Source organism: Zalophus californianus, chromosome 5 (genome assembly GCF_009762305.2).
Source record: "Zalophus californianus isolate mZalCal1 chromosome 5, mZalCal1.pri.v2, whole genome shotgun sequence".
In the NCBI taxonomy this organism is placed as follows: Eukaryota; Metazoa; Chordata; class Mammalia; order Carnivora; family Otariidae; genus Zalophus; species Zalophus californianus.
In genome coordinates this window covers 31,531,533-31,544,843 of record NC_045599.1, presented here as the reverse complement: position 1 = coordinate 31,544,843, position 13,311 = coordinate 31,531,533, and the positions used below count along the sequence as shown (strand labels likewise).

General features: G+C 39.2%; 1 protein-coding gene across 2 annotated transcripts in view; it reads right to left on the bottom strand.

The window, feature by feature from the left end:
- KDM3B (lysine demethylase 3B) overlaps positions 1 to 13,311 on the bottom strand; it is a 65,930-nt gene that overhangs the window by 33,625 nt on the left and 18,994 nt on the right. Inside the window, exons 3-7 of one of the 2 annotated variants that reach the window (XM_027605207.2) lie at positions 12,330 to 12,443; positions 10,216 to 10,321; positions 8,406 to 8,530; positions 6,647 to 6,721; positions 3,678 to 4,277 (exon numbers count right to left, since the gene is read on the bottom strand). In XM_027605207.2, the coding sequence (XP_027461008.1) occupies positions 3,678 to 4,277; positions 6,647 to 6,721; positions 8,406 to 8,530; positions 10,216 to 10,321; positions 12,330 to 12,443 (1,020 nt within the window). The remainder of the gene's footprint in view (positions 1 to 3,677; positions 4,278 to 6,646; positions 6,722 to 8,405; positions 8,531 to 10,215; positions 10,322 to 12,329; positions 12,444 to 13,311) is intronic. The other variant, XM_027605208.2, reaches the window with a different exon arrangement.

Genomic DNA, 13,311 nt, shown 5'->3' with positions numbered 1-13,311 from the left:
GTCCGGTTCTTGATCTTGGCTCAGATTTTATTTATTTTGACAGAGAGACAGCGAGAGAGGGAACACAAGCAGGGGGAGTGGGAGATGGAGAAGCAGGCTTCCCACTGAGCAGGAAGCCCGATGTGGGGCTCGATCCCAGTACCCTGGGATCATGACCTGAGCCAAAGGCAAACACTTAACGAATGAGCCACCCAGGTGCCCCTTAGCTCAGGTCTTGATCTCAGGGTCATGAGTTCAAGCCCTGCACTGGGCTCCACGCTGGGCATGGAGCCTACATTAAAAAAAAAAAAAGGGGGGGGGAGAAAGAAAGCACACTCATCACTGAACCCTTTTGTTATCATTAGGATCTAACAAGCCTCAAAAGAGGAAAAGTGTAGACACTCATACACCCACCAAACTTAAGTATTCAGTCTAACAAATTGGAGAGTGAAAAAAACACTTTCCGGGGCTCCTGGGTGGCTCAATCGTTAAGCCACCCAGGTGCCCCTTAGCTCAGGTCTTGATCTCAGGGTCATGAGTTCAAGCCCTGCACTGGGCTCCACGCTGGGCATGGAGCCTACATTAAAAAAAAAAAGGGGGGGGGGGAGAAAGAAAGCACACTCATCACTGAACCCTTTTGTTATCATTAGGATCTAACAAGCCTCAAAAGAGGAAAAGTGTAGACACTCATACACCCACCAAACTTAAGTATTCAGTCTAACAAATTGGAGAGTGAAAAAAACACTTTCCGGGGCTCCTGGGTGGCTCAATCGTTAAGCATCTGCCTTTGGCTTAGGTCATAGTCCCAGAGTTCTGGGATCGAGCCCCACATCGGGCTCCCTGCTCGGCGGGAAACCTGCTTCCCCCACCCTCCACCACTCCCCCTGCTTGTGTTCCCTCTCTCGCTGTGTCCCTCTCTGTCAAATAAATGAATACAATCTTAAAAAAAAAAAACTTTCCTTTTTTTCCACCTTGAAAATGTTAACTTCTGCATGTGAATAAAAGGTATGTGTGTAAAGGGCAGAATCCCTGTCATATATATTACACATCCATATACATGCAAAGAGAAACGTCCATAGGCAGGTCTGAACACTTAAAATCAACTTTCAGGTAACAGAGGATGCTATCTCTAAACATTCATTTTTAAAACACTGGTAACAAAAATTATTCCAGGACTGCTTAACAGGTATCAATGGCTTGCTTCTGGGGTGATGAAAATTTTTGTTAACTAGAAAGTGCTGATGGTTGCACAACACTATGGATGTACTAAATACCACAGTATTATAACACTTTAGTTAAAATAGTAAATTGGTTACTTTTCCAGAATTAAAAAAATTAGTCTAAAGGAAATGGCTATTGTCCAAAGGGGGGGGGTTGTTTACTTAAGGTAATTCTTTAAATATGCAAGAGGAGCCTACATTAGGACTTCCTTGGGGTGGCACAAAGGCACGAGAACCAGGCTGGCCACCTATGGCTTGCCTCCAGTTGACATCTGCTACAGAGGCTGCTTCATGGCAGTTTAGAGTTAAAAACCTGAAGTTCGTTTGTTTGTTGATTTATTTAAAGGTAAACTCGACACCCAACGTGGGGCAACCCAATGTGGGGCCACCTAATGTGGGGCTCAGAGATCAAGACTCACTAGCTCTACTGAGCCAGCCAGGCGCCCCATTATTCTTTTTCTTTTCCTTCCCACTTACCAACAACTACTGACTTAAACCCCCTCCCAACAAAAAAGAAGAGAATAGAAAGACACAGCCCTAAGGGTTGGCTGTTGTTTCTTTCTTTTTTTTTTTTTTTTGACTTTATTTATTTACTTCATAGAGAGAAAGTGAGAAAGAGAGAGCGCAAGTGGGGGAAGGGGCAGAGGGAGAGGGAGAAGCAGACTCCAGGCTGAGCATGGAGCCAGACATAGGCCCTGATTCCAGGACCCCAGAATCATTACCTGTGCCAAAGGCAGATGCTTAACCGACTGAGCCACCCAGGCGCCCCTGGCTATTCATTAGCAGAATTTGGCCAGGAGCCTTGACACCTGCATGACTCCAACAATCCAGCATGGGCAGCTCAGGTTTCACTACTAAAGTTACCCTTTAAAAATAAATATACACATGAATGAAAAATAATTTGGATGGCCTTTCATTTTCCTTCAAATGATTAAATTTTAAATCCTTTTTTTATAAGAAACCGAAGACAAACTGGTTTCAACTTAATTTTTAGGGCAAGACGTTTCCTGGAGGCTGTGTCCCTATTTTAAGATTTGACATCATAGTGGAAACATCCATTTCTGTACTTTTAAATCAGATCCCAGGACAATACTTAGGCTGCCACACTACCAAAATCACTGATACAGTCACAGAAACTTATGCAACTTGTTTGGAAAATGCCCTCTGAATCCACATTTCCTCTATTCAGCTTTGCTACCCCAAAAATAACAGCATTCATTGTGTCTCCTCCTGCAGCATATAAAATGTGGTGTACTTTGTAATCCCCCTTTACATCTACACTGCCTTTGACATGAACTGGATTTTAATTAATTTGAGCAATATGATGACTTAAACACAGTGGACATCCACATAAGATCTTCACCTAATTTTCTTGGGAATGCTGGTCAACTAACAGAGGACAAACCCATAAACAGTGCAAAATTTGCACTTATAGGCCTTCTCCTCTTCTGCCTGGACCTTTCACCTCCTTCCCCACTAAGGATTCACAAACTCCATCTCTTAGGAGGGGAAGAACTCAGATGAAATGTATACGCCATGTTTTACCTGGCACTGTTATACCTAAAATGATTCCATCTTAAGCACTGAGCTCCTTCAAATAGGGATTTCAATTCTTTGTTTATAATATACAGTACTTAGCACACAGTAGTTTCCTATATATAATTTAAAAAATCATTTATATTTTGTCTTTGTATTTCATATTCCAGCTTGAGGAAACAGCCAGTCTGAAAAAAAAATGACTAGCATCATAAATCATTCTTTGGTGAACCAAAATAAGAGTCAAAAGACTGTAAGAAATGATTCTGATATTGTTTCAAATTTGACTGGGGAGCCAACGTGGTGTTAACTCATAATTAACAGAAGTTCCATTTCAGCAATGAACATGTGTATTGGATAAAGAACATAGTTAAGTTGGATACTACTGTGATTAATTCCATCAAATTTTCCAGTTAAGCCTTAAAAAGAGTAAGTTAGGAAAAAAAAACTTTTATAGCCATATCAAATCATGGAAAGAAGCCTAGCCTCAAAGGAAAATATCATAGAAGATGATGAACTAAAAACAGGGGATGGTAATAGTCGCTTTCACATAGCCTTAATTATAGCGTTCACTGTTACCAACTGTAATTCATTAACCTTGCCTCTCATAGGCCTGGTAGAGGCTCAACCACTATGTGAACTAAATAGATAATTGAATTAAAAAGATTCCCCACCAGATTTCTTTGAGTATCTCATTAAATTGGGTTTTATAATCAGTTTTTGATTAGTGCAATTGTTCAGGTGACTTTTAAGAGCTAATAAAGTTATTAAAATATACACATTTGCCCAACGAGCAGTAAAGGACTATTCAGAGTATAATTTAAGCACATCTCAGAAATACTCCTTCCCTGTGGCATTTTAGATGCTGTTTAATGTGTTAACATTAGAGTAGGGTAAAAGAATGAGCCCAAATCTTGCAAATCTGCCCCTGAAACAACTCACCTCTCCTGGGGCCTGTAACCGGCTGCCTTTCTGTTTGTCCGGCCCAGTCCCTGCTGCAAGGCCAGTGTCTGAGATCCTCACCGTGGTTGGGGTGGAGCTGGCGGCACTGACCACAGCTGCTGAAGCCACCAGGCCCTGGCCAACTTGTTCCAGTGTTTTTCCTGCCTCTTTGTTTTCGGCTCCACCCACCTCTGGGGCCAAAGGTGTTTGACCTGTGGCTGTAGAATATGGAGTGAAAGGTACAGGTGTGTCCCCACCTACAGGCTCATCCTGCACCACCAGAGTCCTGCCGTTTTCTTTGGTGTAAGTGGCAAAGCGAATGTTGCGGTTAATCTGGGGGACAAATGTAGTCGGTGGCTGCTTGGCTCTCTGATCCAGCCCTGGCTCTCCACTGGCATTCCCTCCTTTCCAGGGCCCTCGGCTCGCCTCACCTCCATCGCTCCCATTACTGTCTACTTCACCCCTGTCTCCTTTTAATTTCTTTGATGCAGGGTCACACCCAGAGTCCGAAGCACTTTTCCTCCTCCGGCCATCTTTCCCCTCTATGCTCTCTCTCTTCTTCTTTCCTTTGGAAGATTTTACTGCTTTTAACGTACCCCCCTACAAAACAAAATTCAAAAAAGATTTATTATAAGGAACCTTCCATCCTGTGAAAACCATAAACCGTTAGCTCTTTCCCATCTCTAGAAGCAGATCATCAAAGCAGGCAGATTGCTACATTCCAATGCCAGCTCTAAGACATCCCCTTAGTCAGAAAGCTCCAATCTTCCTGTGACTCAATTTACACATGTATTCAAGATAATGGTTACGAGAGATTAACTCACTTGGCAAACCTTCCCTTAAATAAAACGCTTCCTCAAATGGACTTTTTTGAGGGTTTGAAAAATCTGTGGAATTTCATTCACAAAAGAAGACTGCTAGTGCTAGGATGGGAGCTCATTTGCCCTTCAATGAAAAAAAAATCTGCTTTATTTCATATTTTTCTCTTTATTTGACTGAAACTGGCATTTCAAGTATTGAAATATAAAATCTCCTCTATTCAGAAGTCACTAAAAAACTGGTGACAACTTAACAATAGGAAGAGTAACATTTATGAGTCTGTGACCAAAGGGAAAGTGAGTCCAACACAGGCAGGTTTGGATTGCTCTTGTGGACACTTTTATAAATAGACAATCTCCAGAACTTATTTCAAAGTATTAGACAAAGGAAAGCAAAAAAGGCAGGCTACCATAGACCAAACAGCCAACTCCCTTAGCTCTTCCAATAATTTCAGCCTATCTCATGAAATCTGACTTGTGCCTTAATTGAGAGGCCAAGCAACCTTAAAAGATCAGAAGACACAATTCCTCTCTCTAAATAAACTCCTCCTTGTGGGGAAGGGGGCTTGGAACTCAGCTACCATTCTCTCAAGAAATCTTTGTGCTGCAAGAACTTTTATCTAGAACATTATTAGAATGGTATCCCACTAGGAAGCAATGCCTTTTATTTTTTTTAAGCTTTATTTAGGTACCTTTCAGATAGTTTTACTCAGATAACGTGTGTCAGGGTGGCAATAAGCTAGTGACACAGTTATGCAGCCATTAATATTTACCAACTTCATTAATCTTACAGCCCTTGAATATTTATAGCTTCTTTGTAGAGATCTGTATTTTGTTGTAACATATAGCTATTATAACTGCAACTTTTTCAAATTTTATATTTCTTCTTGCCAGTTCTAGTTTCTCTACTCTCGCTTTTTTTTTTTTTTTTGCTGCCTTCATTTCCATCTTTTTCCCCTTAATTTCATTCTATAGCTCTTAACAAAGCTCAAGATTTACTTCTGTTTCCTCCATACTTTTGGTAATCTGCTTCTGAAAACCATAGATCTCACCTCTTATGCATCTAGCCAAATTGCTGATCTTGGCTCATTGCAACCTCCCTGAGCAATAACTTAAATGTATGTCCTACTTCCAGTGAGCTACTCACATGTGAGTAGACAGCATAAGACATGGAGACCAGTACTCTCCAGTTATATCTGACCAGTGGAATAGTGCGTGGCATTTAAGAGGTACTTAGTGAATGAATGAAGTAAGGGAGGGAATAAAAAGGGGCCCAACACACCATCAAAGTAAAAGATATTTTCAGTCATGCAAATAGTCAAGAGACTTATCCTACTTGTGGCAATATAATATATAGTAAAGAGCTATTAAATTTAACCCTGATTCTTCTTTTCCTAACTTGATTTTGTTTTATCAAGGCAAGAATGACTGGATAAAGATGAGAAGAACCATATCCTTAGCAGGAGTAGCCAAGACAGCAATATTACAGAGATGCTAAGAGACTATGAGGAACATGTGGCTAAACAGCTGTCTTGTCAATGTCTTAGTGAAAAGAAATTCACATGGCATTCCTTGATTGGTTCAGACACTGGTTTATTATATATCTGTTTTTGGGTTATGATAATTCTGAATGAACCAAGAGCTGGCCTGATTCACAGTAATTATGGAGTAATCCACTGTGTGCTGAGCACTGAACTAGGCACCTGTTTGATTTATTTCTTCTTGGGATACAAAATTTCAGACTTCTTGGAGCTCACTACCACTAAATAGAAAGAAAAAGGATGCAGCTTCTCCATTTCTTATTACTAGGTAGGTTATAAATATTACTACTGCTTATTACAGCTTTAACTGTCTACTATATCTTTCAAATATATCAAATGTACCTGTCCTGAAAGAATGTAAGAAGAAATAGGCCATAGAGTTCTAAAATGGTTGGGTAACACAGCCATGATTAAAAGGGTTTGCTCCAACTATAATTCCTTCTTGAGACTATATTCCCTTAACTAGACAAGACTTGGAGAGAGCAAGAAATGTACAGTGGCCAGAGTGGAAACCTGAAGGGCATCCATGGATAACACAAGCATGAGGAATCTGCTTAGTAAGATAAAGAAAGATCATGAGTCTGCTCAGAGACTCAGTTGACTACTGTACCTCGCTCTGAGTAGTTGAATTATCCATCAGCATCACATGGATCAGTCTGGGATCTACGGACTTGATCTCACCACTCTAGAGTAGAAGAATAGCAGAAAATATGAAAAAGGGGAGAAAAAAGACTTAAGCCTTGTCCAAAGACATAATTACGTATTCTTCTATAATCCATGTAATTATCTCTTTGTTTCTACTCCCAATAGAATGAAAGCTTCACAAAAGCAGGGTTCTCTACTATCTCATTCACTGCCAGAATAACAATATCCAAAAAAGGTCAGAAATATTGTAAGCACTCAATTATTTGTTAAATTGATGAATCAAAGAATTGAGTTCAATGCCCAAGTGTCTCTTTTAGAGAAATTAATTTCAAATTCTGCAACTCTAAAATCTTCCTATTCTGTACATATCAGAAAGTAAAAACCTACAGAACCAAACGTCATTAAAAGAACCACTCTATCAATAAACAAAAACACTGGGGAGCAGCTGATTTGACACCCTGTCAGATTTAATGTGCATATCCTTTGATCTAGCAATTATATACCTAGAAATTTATTCCAATATGTGAAGTAGTGTATAATACTATGTTCAAGGACATTCACCGCAGCATTATTTGTATTACTGAAAATACTGGCAATGACGTAAAGGTCCATCAATTTTAGATTAAATTAGTTATAATATACCCATTCAGTGGAACAGCATGCATCTTTTTTAAAAGGATGAGGCAAATTTCTATGTATATTTATACAGAAAGATGTTGATAATCTACAGCTAAGTAAAAAAGGTAAATTACAGAACTATATGTATCACATAATCCCATTTATTAATAAAGTATGGCTCATATACTTATCACATAAATTTATAACATGCAAATATTACAACACACACACACAAGATAGTTCAAAGAATATGGAATACATACCAAACTATTAATGGTGGTTACCAATGAGGGGAAGATTTACAGAATATTCCTATTCCTACAGAATAGGAAGATTTTAGAGTTGCAGAATTTAAAATTAATGTCTCTAAAATGAGGGGAGTGATTATTTGTGATTATTTGCCTAGGAGAAGGGGTGGCCTCCAATATCTACTTTATTTATATATATTTCTGACATTTTAAAATGAAGATTAGTAATATTTTTAAAAACTCAAAAAGGAATTAAGTAAAATCATTTACGCTTACATTACATGTGACTGCTGAGAGCAAATCTGAAACCAATTCAAAGACAGCACAAATACATTTCTGTTTGTCTCAAAACACTCATCTGTTGTTTTTCCTAGACAATTCTCCAGGTAGCTCTAGATGCAGTGCTTTATTTATATTTACTTCATTAGAAATGACACATTTTTTTTTTTAGCATCTATAGGGGAGTGGGTGTAAGTATTACAGAAGCAAATGCTCACTGACTAGATTTTAAACTACTAACCTTTATGGATATGATAAAATAAGGACAATACCACTTTATATTTTTATGTTAATGTTTTACAGATTTCAAAGCACTTTCCAATATATTATCTCAGTTCCCAAAACAGTGCTGAGGTGGGGCTGGCGGAGTACCGAAATATCTCTTAATTTACAGATGAGAACAATGAGGAAGAACAATTAAGGAAGTTGAACAGCCTTTCTCAAGGTCATACAGTCATTAAGTGAAAGAGCCAGAGCTAGACCCCAAGTCTTCTAATACATAGTCAAGTGCTCCCTTTCTCTACACAACCCTCTGTAAGGGGATGGATGAATCTTAGAGGAAATAAGCCAAAACCTCACCTCAGTTACAGAGACCTCCATAAGACGGGTGATGGAGTCTTGATGGCTTACAACACCATAGAGCCAACTTTCTTCCCCCTCTGGCTGGTATACTTTGACCCTGTGACCTTGGACACTGTAGGGACCTAAAGGAGAGATTAGTCAGTACTGAATATGTTTGGCTGAGCTACAGTTCATGATTGTTTCTAAAAGTATAAGGAAAACTATTTGGTGTAAATATTTAGTCTTTCCAACTTGTAAGGAGTTGAATAAATGAGCAATTTCAGATTTACCATACTCAGCAATTCAAAAACAAAACACAGTTTTTCCTAGTGATCTTTGTAAATTCTGTTTATTTGGAGATTCCTTAGCATTTCCCAGATCTGATTTCATCTTATCTCAATCTTCCAGTTGCACAAGTAATACAGGAAAAAGAACACTTACAAATAAAAACTACAGGTAGTAAAAAAATCTATCAGACATATCTGACCTGACATATACATATAAAAAATGAAGGCCAGGAAGTTGAGTACACTATTATGTTAAGTGACCATAGGAATGATAATCATTTACACTCTGCTGACTTTCAGTAACAGTAGGTGGAGAGTTCAATTTATGAGGTTTCCAGCCTCTGCACTAATAATAGTCTGAACAAATATAGCACCTGTCTTCCTAGGAACACAGAGTTTTAAAGATACTACTTTATCAGCAGGTAATGTTACCCTGCAATTTCAGCTGTCCCTCCAAAAAGAACAGATTCTCTTGAAGGACAGTTTCTCTCTTCTCCATATCTTGTATATTTGAGACTATATAGTTAAATCATTACTGATTTTAAATTATTATCTTTCAGAACAATAATTAAGTTTCCTCAATTTTTCTATACATACACCCATACATCTCCACCTCTCATTCTGTCCACTCAATTTTCTTCTCTCTGCTATCAATTTTACCTCACATCCCTTCTGCCTCCATATTTTTCCTTGATTACTAAACATCACTTTATCCTGATACTCTCCTTCTCCCAATAAACCAGTTTACTTACCTTTACCCATTCAGATACAGCTTGACAAAAGAGAATCAAAGACTCTATTTCACTGAAAATCACGATTTTCAAGAGGTTCAGAATGGAAGAGGAGTAGATGTACAACATGAAGGGAAGGATAGTCTATTCTTTATGTGGAATCTTGGGCAAATCTGTATCTGAACTGGAAAAAGCTAATAATTCTTATCATTCTTAAAAAAACTAACACGTTGTTAATGTGAAGGAGTCTGTGGACACTTTCTTTTATGAACGTACTTGCACTCTAAGATGTTATTTATGTTAATAGTCTTTACTCCTTGAGAACCTCACAGACACTGAGCTCAATAAGGGCAGAGATTTTCTAGCTCTACCACCTTAACACTGTGTCTAGTACAAGGTCCGTCCTTTTTTTCTTTCCAAGTAGGCTCCACGCCTAGCATGGAGCCCAGTGCAGGGCCTGAACTCATGACCCTGAGATCAAGAGTCAGATGCTTAACGGACTGAGCCACCCAGGCGCCCCCAAGGTTCGTCCTTAATAAATATTTAAGAAATGGGAAAAAACCCAACAGAACAAAACTCACAACAAAATTGGATAGTATGAAATGTAATTAAAGAGGAAAACAGGGGTCTGAGTAAGATCGTATTTTTCCAAACTATTCTAGAGATTTAGCCAACTGCACACTCTTGACTCTCCCCACAAAAAGCAGCACAAATGTTTAGAGTTGCATGGTGTCTTCCCCATTCAATCACTTTCAACACTGATCACATACCTGATTCAGGATTCAGGGACAGAAGACTACCTGTTCTTACCTCGGCTGAATATCTCTTGTAGCTTCTGGTCACTGATCAAAGCATTAACTGTATCTCTCAGTGCAGCATGTTCCAAAAGAATCTGGTTTTGGCTATCTGTTCCCATCTGGTAAAGATAAAAGAAGAAAACAACCAAATATTAAAATGAAAGCAATAGTATCTAATCAGATTAGAAAAATCATACCCTTGAGGAGCTCTACACCAGCATGGCCTAAGAATGTTCTGTAAAACTCTAGTCTCATGAGATGTTCTGCAAAAAATAACGATGCTAGGATCAGTTAGATTTAGGAAATATTACCTACTCTATCTTTCTATACACAGTAGTATATTAAAGGCTCTGAGAAAACATGGAAGAAAAAAATTTGTTTTGGTCAGTGTTTCTCATACATATCTGATCACAAAATATCTTATTCCATGTAACTCTTTTGGCATATTTTGGTATTTATCCAACATTTACTGAGTGCCTACTCACAGAAGCACGAGTATGGCAAAGATGAATAAAGCAAGGGTGGTGAGAGGAAGTGAAGCCTAAAGAGGGAGGAAGACATATCAACAAAGAAATCATCATTAATATTTCACACAACATTGTTAAGGAAATACTGCCCTTGGCTGATTCAATAAGACAGCAAAACTCTTAGAAGTCTCCTAATTTTTAACCTTCAGACAGTAAACCTTACAAGTGAGAAATAAATTATTACCATCCATAAATTCTGAAACTCTAACTCGGATGCTAGTTTGTTTAAACTACTAACTTATCCCTTTTCGTTATAAGTAGAAATAAACTTAAGCTCTTCAATATTTTTTTTTTAAAGATTTTATTTATTTACTTGAGAGAGAGAATGAGAAAGAAAGAGCACGAGATGGGGGAGGGTCAGAAGGAGAAGAAGATTCCCCGCTGAGCAGGGAGCTCTATCCGGGACTCCAGGATCAGGACCTGAGCGGAAGGCAGTCGCTTAACCAACTGAGCCACCCAGGCGCCTTAAGCTCTTCAATATTTAATGCTGCTTGGAATCAGCCCAAACTTCCAGCTTCTCTGCCACTGACCTAAGTATATAGGTACCCTTTAGTTATACAAGGAGTCACCTCTGGGAAGCCACCTTCTCAGAAGACCCTTAGAATTGTGATCTTAAGTTTTTTTTTTTAAGATTTTATTTATTTATTTGACAGGGGTGCCTGGGTGGCTCAGTTGTTAGGCGTCTGCCTTAGGCTCAGGTCATGATCCCAGAGTCCTGGGATTGAGCCCCGCATCCGGCTCCCTGCTCTGTGGGAAGCCTGCTTCTCCCTCTCCCACTCCCTCTGCTTGTGTTCCCTCTCTCGCTGTCTCTCTCTGTCAAATAAATAAATAAAATCTTTAAAAAAAATGCCTTTTTATTTATCTGACAGAGGGAGGGCACAAGCAGGGGGAGTAGCAGAGGGAGAGGGGGAACCCAGGCGCCCCTGTGCTCTTAAGTCTTAAGTGGTTTCAGGGTAGGGTGGGGTATGCAGGAGAGGAAACAAGCCTCAGCTAGTGAATAAACTTTCAAGGTAGCAGAGAAACTTTAAAAGGCACAGGGAGGGATGCCTGGGTGGCTCAGTTGGTTAAGCATCTGCCTTTGGCTTAGGTCATGATCTCGGGGTTCTGGGATTGAGCCCCACATCGTGCTCCCTGCTCATCGGGGAGTCTGCTTCTCCCTCTGGCTGATGCTCCCCCTGCTTGTGCTCTCTCACTCTCTGGCAAATATATAAATAAATAACATCTTTTAAAAAAAAATAAAAGGCACAGTAAATTATTGGGAGGAAGTACTTCGTTCAATGCTAAAAGGGGGAACATATTTATATTCAACAAAAGAACTAGCAAGGAGAAAAATAAGTTTAGAACTAGAACAAGTTTTGGGGCGCCTGGGTGGCTCAGGTGTTATGCGTCTGCCTTTGGCTCAGGTCATGATCCCAGGGTCCTGGGATCGAGCCCCGCATCGGGCTCCCTGCTCAGCGGGAAGCCTGCTTCTCCCTCTCCCACTTCCTCTGCTTGTGTTCCCTCTCTCACTGTGTCTGTCAGATGAATAAACAGAATCTTTAAATAAATAAATTAATTAAATTAAATTAAAAAAAAAAGAACTAGAACAAGTGCTAAGTACCTGAAACAGATGTAATCCATTAGCATCTGACAGGAAACGCAGCTCTCGATCCAGAAGATATTCAACTGGAACCACAGAACCCAAACCAAGTTTATCTACTAGGGGAGTGAAAGTCTGTGAAAGAGAAAGGACAAATTGATTAGAACTTGGAAAAGAAAATAGGTAACAATTCAACCACATCTCTAACTTTAGAGAAAATATCCATTATTAATATATTTCACTCCAGTAAATACAGATAAGCTAAAGTGTAAGTTCTTAAAAACATTCCCAACCCAGCATCTACCCCACAAATAATACTAGGAAGCAAACTAGACCAGAAAGTCAGCTCAATAGTCTTATTTACAGCTAAAAAGGACACAAAGAATGAGAAATTCCGCAATCCCTCTAGGGATCTGACTAATCTTGTCAGGCTTCAAGAGGGCTAAATTACAGTAAATTCCCAGAATAAAGACTTAAACCAGACTAGAACTCCTGAAATCTTTGTTAGATTTGTAAAATAATCACTGGTATAAATGTTCATGGGTAAATTCATATTACTGTTTCATAAACAGCCTACAAAAGTCACCCAGGGGCCCATGTCAATTTGAGCTTCTTCTACAAGTTCAATTGGAAATGGCCTTAAAAACAAACAAAAAGAGGGGTGCCTGGGTGGCTCAGTCTTTAAGCGTCTGCCTTCAGCTCAGGTCATGATCCCAGCGTCCTGGGATTGAGCCCCTGAACCCCGCATTGCCTGCGCATCGGGCTCCCTGCTCAGCGCCTGCTTCTCCCTCTCCCTCTCTCCTTCTCCCCATGTACTTGCGTTCCCTCTCTCGTTCTGTCAAATAAATAAATAAAAATTTAAAAAACAAACAAAAAGACAGTCCAGTAAATGATGCTGTGTATAATCAATAGGTAAAAAAATATTTGTTTTGAGTATTATATATTTACTCTGGTTAGCCACAGGAGAATGAGATTTTTTTTTTTTTTAAAGTAGACATTTATG